Raw genomic sequence first — 17,103 nt, 5'->3', positions numbered from 1 at the left:
GCGGCCAGGTTGATGGTCGAGATGGTCAAGACCATCGCGGCCATCGGGGCTTGCGACGAGACCCTTGTGGTAGGGTCTCGTCTGCCGCAAGCCCCAGTGAGCTTTCGGCTCTAATAGAGCCGGAAGCTCACCACTGACATCACCAGTGATATCAGTGGGGCTTCCCCCAAACGACAGGCATTCCTTCGGGTACGCCTCAGTTTGGCCAGCAACCCACCCCGCCTACAAAATGGGGCGGGCTGTCGATCACCATGTAGTGAGCCCGGAGCGAGAATTTTTCTCTCGCTCCGGGGCTTGCGCATGCACAGTGCGGCCGCTGCGCGTGCTCAGGGCCTCAACATCGACCCGCTTGCGAGCTCTCAGCACTTGCGAGCGGGTCTGAATGAGACCCTTAGTCCTCAGACCACTGAAACTGCTTCTGCACTGTAACCACTAAACATGCACGGATGCAGGGGATGTGCTTCAGCTAACGTGGTAACATCCCATGCGACTGCGCCACCCTACTGCATCCCCCTGCTTTTAAGAAGGAAATCTGTTCTGCATATGTACAGAACGGATTTCCTCCTGCTTGTCTGCCCCCCCTGCACAGATGCGGCGGTCTAGAATGTCGTGCAAATGGCATTCCGGAGCGCATGTACCAGGAACAAAAGTGCACGGAGGGGAACCCCCAACACTATTTGGCTCTTCTCTACAAGTGCAGAGATCAGCTGTAGCAGGGGGGGAGTGATCAACAGTCCCCCCTGACCCACGCTCCGCTGCACTCTGCATGTGGAAGAGGGGCTATGCCCCATGGTGGTAGAGGCAATATATACTGTACGTGGTGGGGGGCTTTATTGGGACTGGGGGTTGGAGCTGAGTGTGTAAAGCCCCACAAAGAAATTGGCACTGAGGGGCGTGGAGGGTTTCTAAACGAGTTCAAAATAATGCTGATCACTGAGGGTGGGGGGATGGGGTGTTTGCAAAAACTGAGATCTATTACACTGGGGGGGGAGGGGGTTACACAAATGAGGATCCATTACCACAAGGGGTGTGGGGAATATTGCTAACGGAGAACAAATTCAACTGGTGGGGGTCTATTGCCAATGGGGGTGGGAGGTAATTTTAAAATGGGAACCTATGGACACAGGACTTCATTCAGAGTCGGTCGTTGCGGCCGCACGGTCGTATAGAAAAAGGGGCCGGATATGCAAATGATGCACACGCATGTTGCGTCCCTAAGTTCGGATCGTTAGCTGGCCGACCAAGGGGTGGATCTCGTACGCATAACACGTCATCTCCGGCTACATAAGGATTAATCGCAAGCATCGTAAACCATCGGAACCGGTCGTAGAGCTAAAGGTTGACCATGACCTCTCTTAAGCACTACGATCATGTCAGTGTAAAACCTCCCCTGTCACGTGTGCCATGACACTACTTTGTTAATTATGCACTCCCATAAAACGCCGTTCGCATAATTAGGCACGCCTGCGTTCGGATCTCCACTCCCCCGTTTTCAAGCACCTTCCCCTGTTACCACCCACAAACGCCGCAATATGTCACTCAAACTACCGACCTGGCTGTGTTCAAGGAGAGAGAAATTTCTGATCGTAGCCACTAGTTTGTGCACGCGCTTTGCGAACTGTACACATGTGCAGTTAAGCGAACATCGGCTGCGTACGACCGTGCGGCCGCTTCGACCGACTCTGAATGAAGTCCACAGTGTAGTGCAGGAACCCCCTTAGGCATATAGGCCCTCACTCAGACCCACTCGCGAGCGCCTGTCCGCTCGCAAGTGGGTCGATGGTCCCCACTGCGCATGCGCACGACGGAGGGAGCTCCGTCGTGCGCATGCGCGCGACTCGATGAGCGAAGGACTTTCCTTCACTCGGAGTGTCTCATCAAAGGGGGCGTGCTGTCGATGGTGACTGACAGCACGCCCCCTTTGGTGGGCGTGCCGGGGGCGTGCATGCCAGACGGAGGCGTTCCCAAGGGAACGCCTACCGTCTGAAGCCGGCCCCACTGACATCACTAGTGATGTCAGTGGGAGTGATTTTGGCTCTGATAGAGCCAAAATCACTCCTGGCCTTGCGGTTGAAAAACCCAACCGCAGGCTTTTGCTCGCAGTTTCGATGGTCGCGATGGTCAAGACCATCGCGACCATCATTTTGCACGCTCGTATATGCTGTGGGTGGTGACCCACAGCTATACGAGCGTCCAGGAGGACGCTCCATATTAATGGAGGTGGGCCCTGATTCAGAGCGAGCGCTTTTTTTTTCAATAAAATATTTAAATATATTTGTAAAAATACTTTCTAAACTTTATTAAATAAAGACAACAGACAATTTCTGACAATTTTTTTTTTTTTTTTGGGGGGGGGGTCTTCAGTTAAGTGGATAAGCCAGTTTCCTATCAGGTCATATACCGTATAGTATATTATATCAATAGCCTTTAACACATATTAAGCGCCATTGATGCACATTACCATACTCTCTTCAATAAAATGCAGATATAGCAGATTTACAGCCAGCAATCTGCACAATTTCACAGTCTGCTCCTTGTACAATGCCATCAGAGTGTTTTATGAGAACGGTCTATCATGAATCCCAATTGGTGACCTGATGCTGCAAACACAAGATGTCTATCTCGGTGACCGGGGTTAAGTCATTTCCTCTCTCATAGGAATTCTTCTACAAAATCGGTCTCCATGAGCTGCAGAAAAGGAGCCTGGAGGTGACGGTGTGGGATTATGACCTGGGAAAATCCAATGACTTCATAGGTGAGAGAGATAATGGGCTATTCCCAGGACACCCCTTGCATAAAGCCACCCGTGTACATAGCACACAGATGTGTTTCATACAGTGTTATCGGCTACACCACTGTACAGTGTGTCTCCGTCAGGAACATGTGTCTCTCTGCAGCCTTGGTTTGGTAGTCAGCAGAACCGTTTGCCGAAAGATCCGGCTAAATAAACATATGGATTTGATGTATCCCTAATTCTGTCACAGCTATTCTGCTATTTCACCGGCAATAAGGGCGCATTTACTAACACCGTGCTTGGGTGCGGAATGACTTGCAGCTAAAAGCTACTGTAACCGCGCATCGGTTGTGGTGTCGGTACAAATCTTGCAGGTGAAATGTAATCATAGTAAATGAGCACCGTGATGTCTGTTCTTTCAGTAGATCTGTCGCTTACGCACAGCGGAGGCTAACCATTCTGGGTGCTGGACCAGCAGTCATAGTAATCCAACGCAACATCACTGAGGCATGAGGCGCTGCCGTCGGCTGGTGTCCCATGAAAATCTGTTTAGCCCACAAAATGGCCGCCTCCGCTGTAATGCTGCACTGCCGAAAGTATACTCTGTGTGCATTCCGTGCAGGTATTAATCCCACATTCCCGCTCTTTTTCAGGGGGTGTTACGCTTGGAGTGAATGCTAAAGGAGAGTGTCTAAAACATTGGACGGAGTGCATCTCTTCCACCAATCAGAGGGCGGAACACTGGCACACGCTCACCAATGAGCTCCCGGGATCCACCTACACTGACTGAGGAATGCATTTTCTTACAAAGAAGAGCTAAAGAACAAGAAAAGATGAGCGGGAACACTCATTTCCACACTCACATCACTGAATGCATTTAGGTGAAACTTTCATGTCGTGGGCACATTCAAGATGGCCGCCGCTGCAAACTTCCTGACGGGGGGGGGATGTTCATATTCCGTCTATGGCACAATGAGATTTTATCCATTTCTTCTCTGGCTTTCCTCTTTTATCCCTCTTTTACCATGCCTGCCAACAGTTCAAGAGAAAATTCGGGACACAATTAAACCATGATCCACACATAACCACACCCTGCTTCCAAACTCCAACTAGGTTTGGCAAAACCATGCCGATATGATCACAAAGCCATGCCCACTTTCCTAGAAAGATTATTGGGAAGTGTCATTATGCCTCCGGAGTCAAAGCCAACTGGATATATCACCCAGAGACCTGATGACTGTAATCCCCCAAGCTAGTTTATTTATAGTACAGAGTAACAACTTCGTGAAGTGATTGGGCCGCAACTTGAATCGAAAGCAAATATTGTACTTCACGGCGACCCTTCAGGGATCATCCACCTAGAGTGGTTCATGGGATAAAGTGCCATCTTCCCCTCACGGTGTAAATTATAAGATGGTGGCCGAGGGCTTCCATACAGGTCAAGAAATATGGCAACAGAGAGTGATGACATCAGCTGTTCATACCATATAATGTACATGATTTTATCAATGTGTTACAGTAAACCATACCGTGTTGGCTGACATTTTGTGGGCTGAACAAAAATTGATCAGTCTGTCAGTTCACAGTGAGCCAATGACATCGCTGAGGCACAAAATGGCAGCCCCCAGTGTGTGCTTGATGGATTCTAGACTAATGTAGAGATTTCACCACGTCACGTACAGTTGGATGGTGAGGTTAAGAACCACAATCGCTTGAAAGAACGATTTCCAAATCTTCACAAACAGAGCGATGCCCCTTTACACATCACTGGGCATCCACGTCTACACCCGGGTATAAGGTGGCCCGATCCTCCGTCTGCTATTCCCCTTCCCTCCGAGCACATTTCTCTGCACCCTCTGAGCGGATTAGCCAGCTTGGCTGTTCATTCCTCATTATCTGCGATTTACATTCATAAATTGGATTTAATTAGGTCCCGCTGCAGTCATCTCGCTTGACAGCCAAGCGTGCTAATCTGTAAGTGATCCGTCAGACTGTCAGAGTAATGTCATTATATAGGAAATATATTAGGAGACGGATATAGTTACAGATGACAACTTTTTGTCTTCTGAGCTCCGTACACAATTACTGATCTCTGACAGTGGCTCAGAGCCGTCTTATTCACACGGGGCAGAGAGACCGACCACAACAACCGTATTAACCGTCATTGTATTCAGTGTCATTACAACAATGCACCAAGTGCAGCATTATCCCTTACACCCGGTGCAATCGCTCAGACTACATGCAGGATTAACCCTAATAATCAGTGTTATTACCGCAAACACACGCCAAGATGAACCCTTGCAGCCGATACCAATATCACATACAATACACCCAGTGTGGACTCTTGTACTCAGTGTTATTACCACAAACATAAACCAAGATCAGTATTATTCTCAATGGTGTCACGCTCACTACATACGGAATACCATAAGTGTAAACACCAACCAGCCCTGAATTAACCTTTTGGCGTTATGTACTGTATATTTACGCACTGATCAAGCGCGGTTTAGATGTGTTTATCAAGTGTTTTTAGTGTGCTTTTGTGCTGTACGGTGCGCTGAAATTATTTTCCTGCCACTTTCGCACCACATAAGAAATAGATCGGCATTCCATACGACGATACAATGTTACAATATCACCATCGTCATTTAGCTACAAAGCGCCGCAAATTCCGCCACGTCAGACAATCCGCGTCCAAATAAAATTCATGCTTCCTACCGGGCCTGTAAGATGGGAGCCCAACTCCCGGTACCCTGTATCTTGTGGGCTAACAAATGAATGAGAAATGCATTAAAACCACTCTGATGTGAAAGATCCCATATTACCCTCCCCATATATCACTACTCACTACTGCATCTACTGATCCCTAGAACAGCCATTTAATTACACTCTCAGGGCCAATTCTGACCACTTCCAGCAATGTTATTGCCACAACAGGCCCCGACCCGTGTTGCCCTCTGTGGCCCACAAGAATGCACCAGCCAGCTTTATCCATCCGTCATGTGTTCTCATATTCACCCAGAACTGAAAATACAAGACAAAAGAAACCCCTCGCCCTTATCTGCCCGAACCACAGACGTTTCAGGCGAACCCTGCCTATCTTTCCAGCAGCCCACTCCTCCTGGCCGCCAAAAATATTGGCGACCAAGCTGGCAGGTGTAAACGTCGCACGAGGAGAAGCGACCATGTGACACCAGCATACACTTCTCTGTGAACACTTCTGCACCCTCTAAATCCTGAGGAAAGGCCGTAACAGATTATAACACACAGCGTTTCTTCCCTTCTCAATAAATAAGCCCTATAATGCGCGCATGCTACGCGCCAGACGATCAGGTTAAGCGCCGGGTTCATGTTATGGGCTGAGACGGGACAAGAGGCCCACAGCCATGGGCAGGAGACAGCCTTGCAAACATGTCCCCTGATAGACGCCATCTGCAGCTGTACCCATACACAACTATGCACACCTCTCACTCTGGGCTATGCACACACCTCACACATTCACTATTTGCACGTTCTTTTTTCACTGTTTTGTGACTTCTCGTTTTGTACGTTGGGGGGGGATGTGTCACCTGTTTTGTATACAGGGGTGTAAGTCGGTGCTTGAGAGTCGCACGCAGGCACTGCATTTATGCAAAATTGTGTCTTTTGTAACTTTATTACTCTTCTGTTTCCTGGGTTTTTAACGTGTTATTGTTGGGAGACACGGAGAGAGAGTCTGATGCAGAGTCAGCAAGTTTGTAAAATCAAGTAAAAAGTGCCGTGGTTTGTGTGATGCTCCATCTATAGACTGCTGCATGGACTCAGCTTTATAAGGACGCAAGAGTCTCTCTTAGATAACGGAGTTCGGCAGTGTCTTCTCCGAATGTAAGGTTGACACCAAACGTATCTGGTTGCCTCGGCTTTCCATGGATCGTTGGTGAGGGAGAACACAAGGGAGCTTTGCAAGTGAACAGATTATATTGTTTTTGTTGGCCAATATGAAGGACAGGTGGGATTCATCTCTGAGGGTTTCTCAATGACCCTCAATGCGATCTTGAACAGACAGTCTACTTATCAGCAGGTTGGGAAACGTAGTCTGTCCAGTGTGTTCATCGGAATGGGAGAGATATGGTCTAATGGTGATGTAGTCGGCATCCCGTACGGTCTTAATACTGGCACCGAAATCCCAACATGTCGGGATCCTGGTTTAATGATGCCTGACAGAATTTCCCAGTGTACATCAAGAAAAATGTTCTTCCCCAAGAAAGTTCCACGGTTAACTGTGTTTTGAAATGGGATTTATGGCCACTATTAGACGTATTTAGGTCAATACTTGGAAGGGAATTATAGTTAGGTGACTTTGGAGATCGTTAATATCATCATTTGCATCCAGGCAGAAGATACACAGGTGTTGGTGGACGTTTGTGATGTGGATGGTTTGTGAACAAGAAAACATATTTCCAGGTGGCCTGAATATAGGGCTGAAAGGATGGATTCTCGAAGACCTAGGCAAGGTGTAACATAGCATTTACTTCAGGTTGTTACTCTGAATGGGGAGGAGTGACATGTCTCTTGAGGCTTTCTGTAGAAGGATAAGTTATGTTGTATGTTTAAATAATGGGTGATGGTTTGAAGGTCTTTATGGAGGTTCTGGTCATTTTTGGAGGTGGGCTTTTAGGTAGTATCACTTGTATGGAGGATTTTTAAAGGCTTAAATTGAGATTAGTCCTATTTGGTTTGACTATGGCTGGAAGGGCTCTAAATCTTTCACTGTATATAGATTCTATGTTATTCAGATGGCGGACGTCTTGAAGGCAAGGGAGTAAGGAGATATCTGTTGAACGTGACAGATTGTGAGTAAAATAGTTTTGCAGCCAGGCATTTGGTTCTAGGATGGGGTGGAAAGGCTGGGTGGCTCTCTGAGGAGACCGTCTGGTGTATCGGTGTAAGTGTGGATGGTACTTGACGGGTTGTGCTTCGTGTTTTGTTTGTGTCAGGTTTGGATTGGGGTGTGATGGAGGCTGCACGCCCTGTACTTGCATGTAACAGCCTCCTCCTGATAACTGCACCAATAAAGGCAAAAAAATGTCTGAATCTGTCTCCGAGTCATGTGTAATAAAACGCTCACCGCAATGACTATACCACAGTATATAGAGCCACAAAAAGTAGTACTCTGACGCTGAATATAACGATTGCACAAATATGACTTAATAATGAGCTACAGTATAAATCAGTGAATGTCCATCCGATATACAATTAAAATAAAAGGTATCACAGTATCAGATAAATAAAGAAGGCTTTAACAACCAAGGACCTGATTCAGAGGTGCTCGCAAAAAGCGAGCGCTCTCTCTGATTCAGGGCGGGCCAGTGGTTTTTTTTACACCGGCCTCTTGGCTGCTCGCTAAGCTGTGGGTGACCACCCACAGCTTTTGCGAACGGCTAGGCGATGGTCGCGACCATCGGGGCTTGCGACGAGACCCTTGTGGTAGGGTCTCGTTCCCGCAAGCCCCAGAGAGCTTCCTGCTCTAACAGAGCAGGAAGCTCTCCACTGACATCACTGGTGATGTCAGTGGTACCTCCCACAAATGGTGGGCGCTCCTTCGGGAACGCCTCCATTTGTGTAGCCACCCCCACTCCCCGCCTACCAAGTGGGGCGAGCTGTCGATCAACATGGACAGCCGCCCCTTTTGGATGCGAGCGCCAGAGCGGGTCTGAATCAGGCCCTAAGAGCACAATAGATGTTCTTTTTAAAAAAATAAAACATGAATTTAAAAAAATTGGAATCTCTGGTATCGCTGCGACGCGTTTCGTGGTTGACCTCCGCTTATATTTTTTAATTAATTTATCTACAATTGTGAGATTATACTATCCAAAGGCAACATTACATTTGGATCTATATTTGGAGGTTTCTACCCATAATACTTTATAAATAAATATTTATTTATTTCATTGAATTGATTTATAGCTCAGTAATTAGAATTGTAGCATTGTTTTATTCCTGACGGACGTTCAGGTAATCCGCATTATATTCAGGACTCATTTATCCAAGACAGCGCCAGAGTACTACTCTGTTCATTTGGTTTCTGATGGGAAAAACCTTCAAAGATGTCCCTACCGGGCGCCAACCGATACCGACATCTTTATCCAGTATATAGAGTGTCAGTCAGTCTTCAGCCCTCACGCACATAGGGCCTGATTCAGCTCGCAATAGCGATTACGCACGCAGTCTCACTGCGAAGATATGCTAATGATTACAATGCCATACGCAGCCTAACATAAGGACGCCCACTTTACCTTCCACATCCGCAATACTTAGCAAGACTGTGAAACCATCGTTAACAGTGAGTACCATCGCAGCCTCACGCACACTTGCACAAGCTCTGACCTTGCTCAGGAATTGCTAACCCCATCGAACGCAGTGAAAGCCCAAGCTGCGTATGGTTTCACAGTGGCTAATTTATGCGCGCCCCTGCAACGGCGTTCAAACGCACTGGCACGTCTGTTTTTCGCAGACCACCTCCTCATCACCATCCCCGAACGGTACTTCCTGTCAATCACTCTGTGATGGGTCTGCGTATTCACTATGATAACATTCCCGATCGCAGTGCAGTCTTCACGCTCGCGCACTGCATAAGCAAAACGCAACAATCGGCCGACTGCGTGCGTAATTACGGTTGAAATCGCTGCTGAATCAGGCCCTTAATGTCTCAGATGTGCTAATCAAGACTCTAATGAATGTCAAGATATGGACTCTAATCAAAAGCACCTTTTGTAAATCAAAGTAACATAGGTGAAGTACACGAGATCGGCAGAAACCATACCGCCACAGAACAAAAGCTCCATCTTACTGTAGTACCAAAAGATGCATTAAGAGAGACCGGGAAATATCATTTACAGTCAATGATGAACTAAAATAAGAGCCATAAGTCATGAAACATCGAGACAGACAAGTACCGGCAGATATTACTAATTTGGTTGTTTCTGATTCAACTGGCGCTCTTGTCCTCAAACTATTAGTGTAACACATTCTGCAAAGGAGAACGCACTCATTGTGGCTTTCAGCGGACAACTGTAATCTTCTAATTATTATTACTCTCCATCTATGGTTAGTACAAAGACGATAAAAATGCCTGAAGAGCCTGGAGACGGCCCAAGCGGAAGTTATGAAGGATTGCTGATTTTATCTGTAGACAGTATCTACCAGTAGGCTATTATACCCTCTCGCTGTACCAGGGCTTTCATCTTCCCCTCTAGGCTAGGATAATCAGTCAAACCCCTTTATTCCTGCAGGATCTAGTCCTTCCAGCTGCAGACACCATTCTGGGGCAAGATTAAAAAGCGATTTAACGCCAAAGCTAGAATACGTACAGGCCGTGTCATGGACATACAGTTTTACCACGATACATGCATGCACGGCTCTTGTTCATACACTGTGAGATAAAGAATACAGTATGAACAGTACACATCAGCACCTACATGTGAGCAACCCTAATCCAGGAAATTCACATCCTACTAATACAGTAGCTCCTGTTCCACTAACACACAGCCTACGTGCTTCTCTTTGCTGAAAGCTCTGCGCCCCCTGCTGGTTGAAGCTAAATATTGCACAATTTTCTTATGCAGTAACACTTGTCCATCAAAGGCCCGTTTTCAATTAAAAAGCGAAAAGCAGAGATCCGCGCAAAAGTATCGCCGATTGCGACTTTTTGCCTGTCGGAAACTTATCTCTGTATTCAATTCCACCCGCTTTTCGTGTACGCGGAAAGTCAATGCAATGTAATAGGCAATAAAGATTCGCCTCTGAATAGCAGGAGAAAAGTGCAACATTTTTGTTTTGGGGTGCAAAGGTGGGGAAACCACTCGGAACCCTTAGAACAGCCCCCAAAGGACAACTGTGTCAAAAAAATTCTTGAAAAAAAAAATTAAGAACACCCCAAGAAAGTACTTTGAATTTGGGGGCAAAAAAGCACAAAGTGAGGGGACAACTTCGCAAACTAGCGAAATAAGGTTCTGGGGGTGCTCTAAGTAGGGGTGAAGTGTTTTGGGGTATTCCAGGTGCTTTTATGAGGGAGGAATTTCACTTTCATTAAAACTTCACTTTAGAGACATTGGGGTAGATGTATGAAGCCCAGAAGCGGTATCAGCGCACGTTATGTGCGCTGATACCGCTTCTCCCCGATGTATGATCGGGGTCTGGGCGGTAAATGACAGGGGCGCTATGCGCCCGTCATAATCGGCGCTGCTGTCTACAAGATAGCAGCGCCGAGCGGCAGGCCCATGTACGAACGGTCATACCGCATGACCGTTCGGCCCGCTGTAGGTGTCGTTATCGACAGCTACAGCCTGGCGCTAGCCTATCCCCACAGCAGGGACAGCGCTGTCCCTGCTGCGGCGGCTGCCGGCTCCAGGCTGCATGCGGGGATCTCGTGATACTTGCAAGATCCCGCGCATGCTCAGTGGAGCCGGCCGGGACGGAGACACAGCGCATCAGCACTAGGCTGATGCGCTGCTGTCTCTAACGGGTAACGCCGGAGGGGGGAGTTATCACTCCCCCTCTCCGGCCGATGAGATGTTCTTACATCTCATCGGTAGTGCTTCCTGCTTCGCCTCGGTAAAGAGGGGAAGCGGGAAGCGTTATAGCGGCACTTAACGTGCCGCTATCATACATCTACCCCATTAATAGATGCTAGCACCCATTTTCAGGTACCCGAAATGTGACAGGACTACTTATTGTCTTCTTAAAAATACTGCTTAATGCCATTCTTCACCACTTGTGCAAAGACGCTAATTAGAGGCTATTGTACCAACTTAAGTACCCCAAACAGTTTTATTAGGGCTAATCGGGCACTACTACATTGATCCCCCAATGTTTCTGCAGATTTTTGGGGGGTTCAGGCTGATTTCCCCAATTCTGACACCACTTTCCGCCTGTCCTGACTTCGCGTGTCGCCATTTTCGCGTCTTTTGGAATTGAATAGGGCGAATAGCGGGGACACGCACAATAAGTTTCCTTGGCTAAAATACGCGACGTAGGCCAAAAATCCAGCATAAAAAACTAACTGACTACAGCCCTTAGCCTCAAAAGTCGCTCTTTCAGACTAAGATAAATACTCTCCTCCTTCTATAAAGTTAACCTGTGTCCTATGCACAGTGAAAAGCAGCCATTTTGTGGATTGATCCAATATTTATTAGTGCGCAGAAGATTAAAGACCTAACACCTAAACCACAATTGGAATCATTCCCTGGGTCAGGCAGTAATGAGATGTAATAATAATAGGTATCTTTGCATTAACCTTTAGAAACACTTATTTGCAGATTGCTCATATAAAGTGTGTAATTCCTTTATGATGTAACCCCCTCCTCTCTTTTCATTAAGGTGGTTGTTGCGTTTAAGCCCTCTTTACGTTCTCTAGGCAGATAAATAATCCTAAAATCATGGGGACATATTTACTAAACTGCCGTCGGCTCCTGTTGCGGGATTTAAAACAGCAATGATAATAAAACCAAATCACACGTCGTTTAGCATTTAATGTTATTGCCATTTTAAATCCCCCGGCCAGAACCAAAAAGTACCGGTAATGGCTTCGGCACAACTTAAAAAATTTACCCCATGGTCTACGATGGGCAGCAAACGACACCGCACAGTCAGAAGATATACAGTAGTGGACGCAGCCATGTTAAACCACGGATGTGACTATGGGTTAGTGTTATTTAATTTGTCTGAGTGTCTTGTACAATTATGAACGTGTTGGAAAATGTTGCAAGTTAAAATAATACAACATTGTTACATAAGCAGTGACTGACGCAGAGCGGGTAGAAAAACTCATATAAATTGCTTAAAGAAAAAAAAAATGCATGCAAAAAATAGCGTATTCCTTCACATGAGCGAAGCCGTACACCCGCGTCAGCTGTGTATGGCAAGTCATTGTCAATGTCTATTTGTACCAGACCTGTAGCAGGTGCAAAATATCCGCCCCCTGACAAGTGAGTATGAGCATAACCGCTGGTCGGCAGGTAACACGCGCTTACTGAGCTTCAATAAAAAGTTCTGTTCTCTCAGTAGGGCTCAAAGTGCTTTAGATTTGCAGATTAAAAAAAAAGGATCTAAACATTTGGGCATTTTTTTAATTAATAAATAAAATAATTAATGAAAATAAAACCCAATGGTGGTGAGTCTGTTTTTTTTTTGTTTTGTTTTGTTTTAAAGTTCTCTAGAGTGAAGGCCTCTCTGACCGCGCAAGGCAACGATTTCCAGAGTCAGAGATGCAGGTAAATGTTCGACCCCCAAAGGAACTATGTGAGACTCAAGAAACCGTCAATAATCCTTATCTGCATATCTCAGTGAGCGAGTGGGGGTGTAAGGAACAGAGGGCCTGATTCAGAGCCGCTCGCTCACTCTGCGCGTTCGCAAGCGACCTGATGTTCTGCGTACGCACATGCTTCGTTCTGTGCGTGCGCGAACTACACACTGCGATCGCAACCCTCTCGCTCGCCCAGCAAAGGCAGCCCAGGGTAATGAGTGACAGGAGAGGCCGTTTGTGGGTGGTAACAGGGGCAGGACACTAATAACGGGGGGGTTGGAGATGCGAACGCAGGCGTGCCTGAGTGTTTCAACGCCATTTTAGAGGCGTGCATAATTAACAGGCAGCGTCAGAGTACACGTCACTTGCCTTTTTTTTACACTGATTTCCTCGCAGAGCTTGCGGTAGGGTAAAGCAACCGCAAGCACTGCGTTAGTATCCGATGGTGCTCGATGTACCAATGTTTTAATGCACTTCCTGGAGATGATGTGTTGCTGGTGGGCGGCTCTGCCTGTGCGATTGGGCGTAAGCACAAAGTGGGCGCTCGCTAAGACATGGTGGGCGTGCTTATGCCTTGGCGAGCAATCGCTTCTCGTGGCGTCACTTTCACAAATTTGCATACACATCCAGGGAGCGTACGCAGATAGCGACCTGGTTTGTATCAGGCCCAGAGGCTGCTTGTGGACTGGAATTCTTTAGTGTACTCGATTCGTGTTAACTTATCTTCTACCAGGTGAATCTTCCTCCCTTGTCTCTCAAGCCTGGCTTTCTCTTCTGCTCACCGCCACAGTTGTTAAACCAATGAACCCGGCAGTGTGGTTTCCTGGGTCATATGTGAATGGGAGCATTCGTATCCATTGCAGCCATAAAGTAACAGACAAGGGAGGAGGCTGTGCGCAAGCACCTGTTACAGCGGCCAGATCCAGATTAGCTGCCAGGGCCTGGGGAGTAACCTCCCTCTATGGGTGATATCTGCTCAACTCCATGGTAGAAGTTCTATTTTGAGGGGTTCAGAACCAAGTGGGTGGTGACCTGACCAAGTAACTAAGGCCCTCATTCAGAGCCGTTCGCTATTTGCAGTCGTTTGTTCAAAAACAAGGGGTGGCTATTCAAATGATCCGTTCGCAAATTGCAGTCTGTTCACACCTCTAAGTCTGAACGAGCGAGCAAAACATACGCTCGTTTATTGGATAAAAACGCCCCCTGGCCGCTCGCACCATACGTCATGTCCGCTATTTATTAGATTAATCGAGTACATCGTACAGCGTATGAACTGCTCGCTATTCTTGTGGTTGGTTTTTTCAGCCGCTATTTTGCGAGCAGTTCTGAGTTTAAAAAAACCAAGTGACGTGGTCAATGACGCTGCTGGATTAATTATGCACACCCTTAAAACGCCCGTTTTGACCTTTAAGCACGCCTGCGTTCGAATTCCACTCCCCCGTTTTCAAGCACCTTCCCCTGTTACCGCCCACATACGCCTCATTCTGTCACTCAAAATAGCAGGCACTCGCTATATAGCGTACAAACGATTTTCGGCCGCACTGACTGGTTCGCGCATGCGTACTAAAAACCGTACGCATGCGCAGATGTGCGAACATCGCTCGGAACGAGCGTACTGCCGCTAACGAGCGGCTCTGAATGAGGGCCTAAGTTTATCATTCAGGGACTTCCTATCCCATCTCGAAAACAAGATCAAGGGTGTGACCAATTTTAGGAGTAGCAAAATAAATAACTTGTGTGAGGCCTCGGGTATCTAATTTTTGTCTAGCCAGGTCTCCCGGTAACACATGCTAGATCTGATGATTCTATAAGGTCAGCAATTGTAGCAGTCGTGTTTTCTTATAGGTATTGCAGAGCATAGTTGTAATAAGGCATATCAGAAGGCCGGCTGAAGCGTTCTGAATATCCAGCGCCAGGCTGCGGCGCTAATTCGCCGCTTTCCGTAGAAAAACAAAAAACGCCCCATCGGTCGCAACACTGCGCACCAGCCCTATGGAGCAGAATGTCCGTCTGAACATGGCGTTGAAAAATTGTGCAACTGCAGAAAAAGCCGGTCGCTGGCTGCGACACGCACGCCTCCGGCCTGTCACGGCCAGCGTTTCTCGGCATGGTAGTCACCGGGTATTACCTTTGAGGTCGTTATGGCGGGGAGTCTCTGGCAGCGGTGCTGGTGTTTGGCGAGGGGCATTGGCTGCGCGTGGTTCTGTGCGGGCACAATGTGACTAGGCCTGGTTTGGTCTGGCGGTTTCCGATCCGTTGGCATGGACGCCGCCATCTTGCCTGCGGCCATGTGATTCCGGCTGTCCTATCCTGGTAGGTCATGTGCTCATTCCAGCCAGTCACAGCGCGGCACTGAGTATTTAGGAAGGTCCAGAGCCTTCCTTCCTTTGCCAGTGCAATGTGTTCCTGAGCTGCAGTTGAGAGAGAGTACCTGTGCCTTACCTGCCTGTCTGTTTATGCTACTAGCCTGAACCTTGCCTGCTCCAACCTGCTGGACTTACCCTGCACCCTCCACATACCTTTCACCTGCCTGAGTACCTAAACCTGCTGTTCCCTGCACCTTGCCTCCCTTCACTCCCAGCTGGACTTCATTACCACAGCCTGCATTTGTTACAGCTCACCATACCTGCACTCGTTACAGCTCATCATTCCTGCATTCTGTTACAGCTTATCATTCCTGCATTCAGTTACAGCTCATCATTCCTGCATTCAGTTACAGCTCATCATACCTGCATTCTGTTACAGCTCATCATACCTGCATTCAGCTACAGCTCATCATACCTGCATTCAGTTACAGCTCATCATATCTGCATCAGTTACAGCTCATCATACCTGCACTAGTTACAGCTCACCCTATCTGCATTCAGTTACAGCTCATCCTACCTGCATTCAGTTACAGCTCATCATACCTGCATTCAGCTACAGCTCATCATACCTGCACTAGTTACAGCTCACCATATCTGCATTCTGTTACAGCTCATCATACCTGCATTCAGTTACAGCTCATCATACCTGCACTAGTTACAGCTCATCATACCTGCATTCAGTTACAGCTCATCATACCTGCACTAGTTACAGCTCATCATACCTGCATTCAGTTACAGCTCATCATTCCTGCATTCTGTTACAGCTCACCATACCTGCATTCAGTTACAGCTCATCATACCTGCATTCAGTTACAGCTCATCATACCTGCATTCAGTTACAGCTCATCATACCTGCACTAGTTACAGCTCATCATTCCTGCATTCTGTTACAGCTCATCATACCTGCACTAGTTACAGCTCATCATACCTGCATTCAGTTACAGCTCATCATACCTGCATTCAGTTACAGCTCATCATACCTGCACTAGTTACAGCTCATCATTCCTGCATTCTGTTACAGCTCATCATACCTGCATTCAGTTACAGCTCATCATACCTGCACTAGTTACAGCTCATCATACCTGCATTCAGTTACAGCTCATCATACCTGCACTAGTTACAGCTCATCATTCCTGCATTCAGTTACAGCTCATCATACCTGCACTAGTTACAGCTCATCATTCCTGCATTCTGTTACAGCTCATCATACCTGCACTAGTTACAGCTCATCATACCTGCATTCTGTTACAGCTCATCATACCTGCATTCTGTTACAGCTCATCATACCTGCATTCAGTTACAGCTCATCATACCTGCATTCTGTTACAGCTCATCATACCTGCATTCAGTTACAGCTCTCCATATTTGTTTACTGGACTGTTCCTGCCTGTCACTATCTGGACATTTCCCTATTAATCCCCACTACAGTTATCAAGTGCACTTTAGTGCTATACCTGGACTTTTTCATTTGCCATTCCCATGTCTTCTAAGTCCCTTATTAAAAACTCCACTTTTTAATTTAAGTCTGCTTCTGTGTCTGCTCCTATCACCACCTCGGGTCCACAACAAATTCAGAACCTCACATGGCCGCAACACACCTGCCTCTGGATAGCCACTCCCGATGTCTCCCAGGAAGGTCCACTGAATTTACTTCTCTCTGCGACTGAATTCGTTCTGCATCCCCCGGCAGTAGCAGTAACCATCGGGATCGTCCACCTCTG

General features: G+C 47.2%; 1 protein-coding gene across 1 annotated transcript in view; it reads left to right on the top strand.

Moving 5' to 3' along the window:
* DOC2A (double C2 domain alpha) overlaps positions 1-7,807 on the top strand; it is a 134,905-nt gene extending 127,098 nt beyond the window's left edge. The window contains exons 10-11 of the mRNA XM_088457475.1: positions 2,659-2,755; positions 3,388-7,807. Coding sequence (XP_088313601.1) covers positions 2,659-2,755; positions 3,388-3,524 — 234 coding nt within the window. The 3' untranslated portion in view covers positions 3,525-7,807. The remainder of the gene's footprint in view (positions 1-2,658; positions 2,756-3,387) is intronic.
* The last annotated feature ends 9,296 nt before the right edge of the window (positions 7,808-17,103 follow it).

The sequence above is a fragment of the Taudactylus pleione genome, unplaced genomic scaffold (genome assembly GCF_031769625.1).
Source record: "Taudactylus pleione unplaced genomic scaffold, aTauple2 ptg000762l, whole genome shotgun sequence".
Taxonomy (NCBI): Eukaryota; Metazoa; Chordata; class Amphibia; order Anura; family Myobatrachidae; genus Taudactylus; species Taudactylus pleione.
The sequence above is the reverse complement of the archived record's forward strand: the minus strand, read 5'-3'. Positions and strand labels throughout refer to the sequence as shown.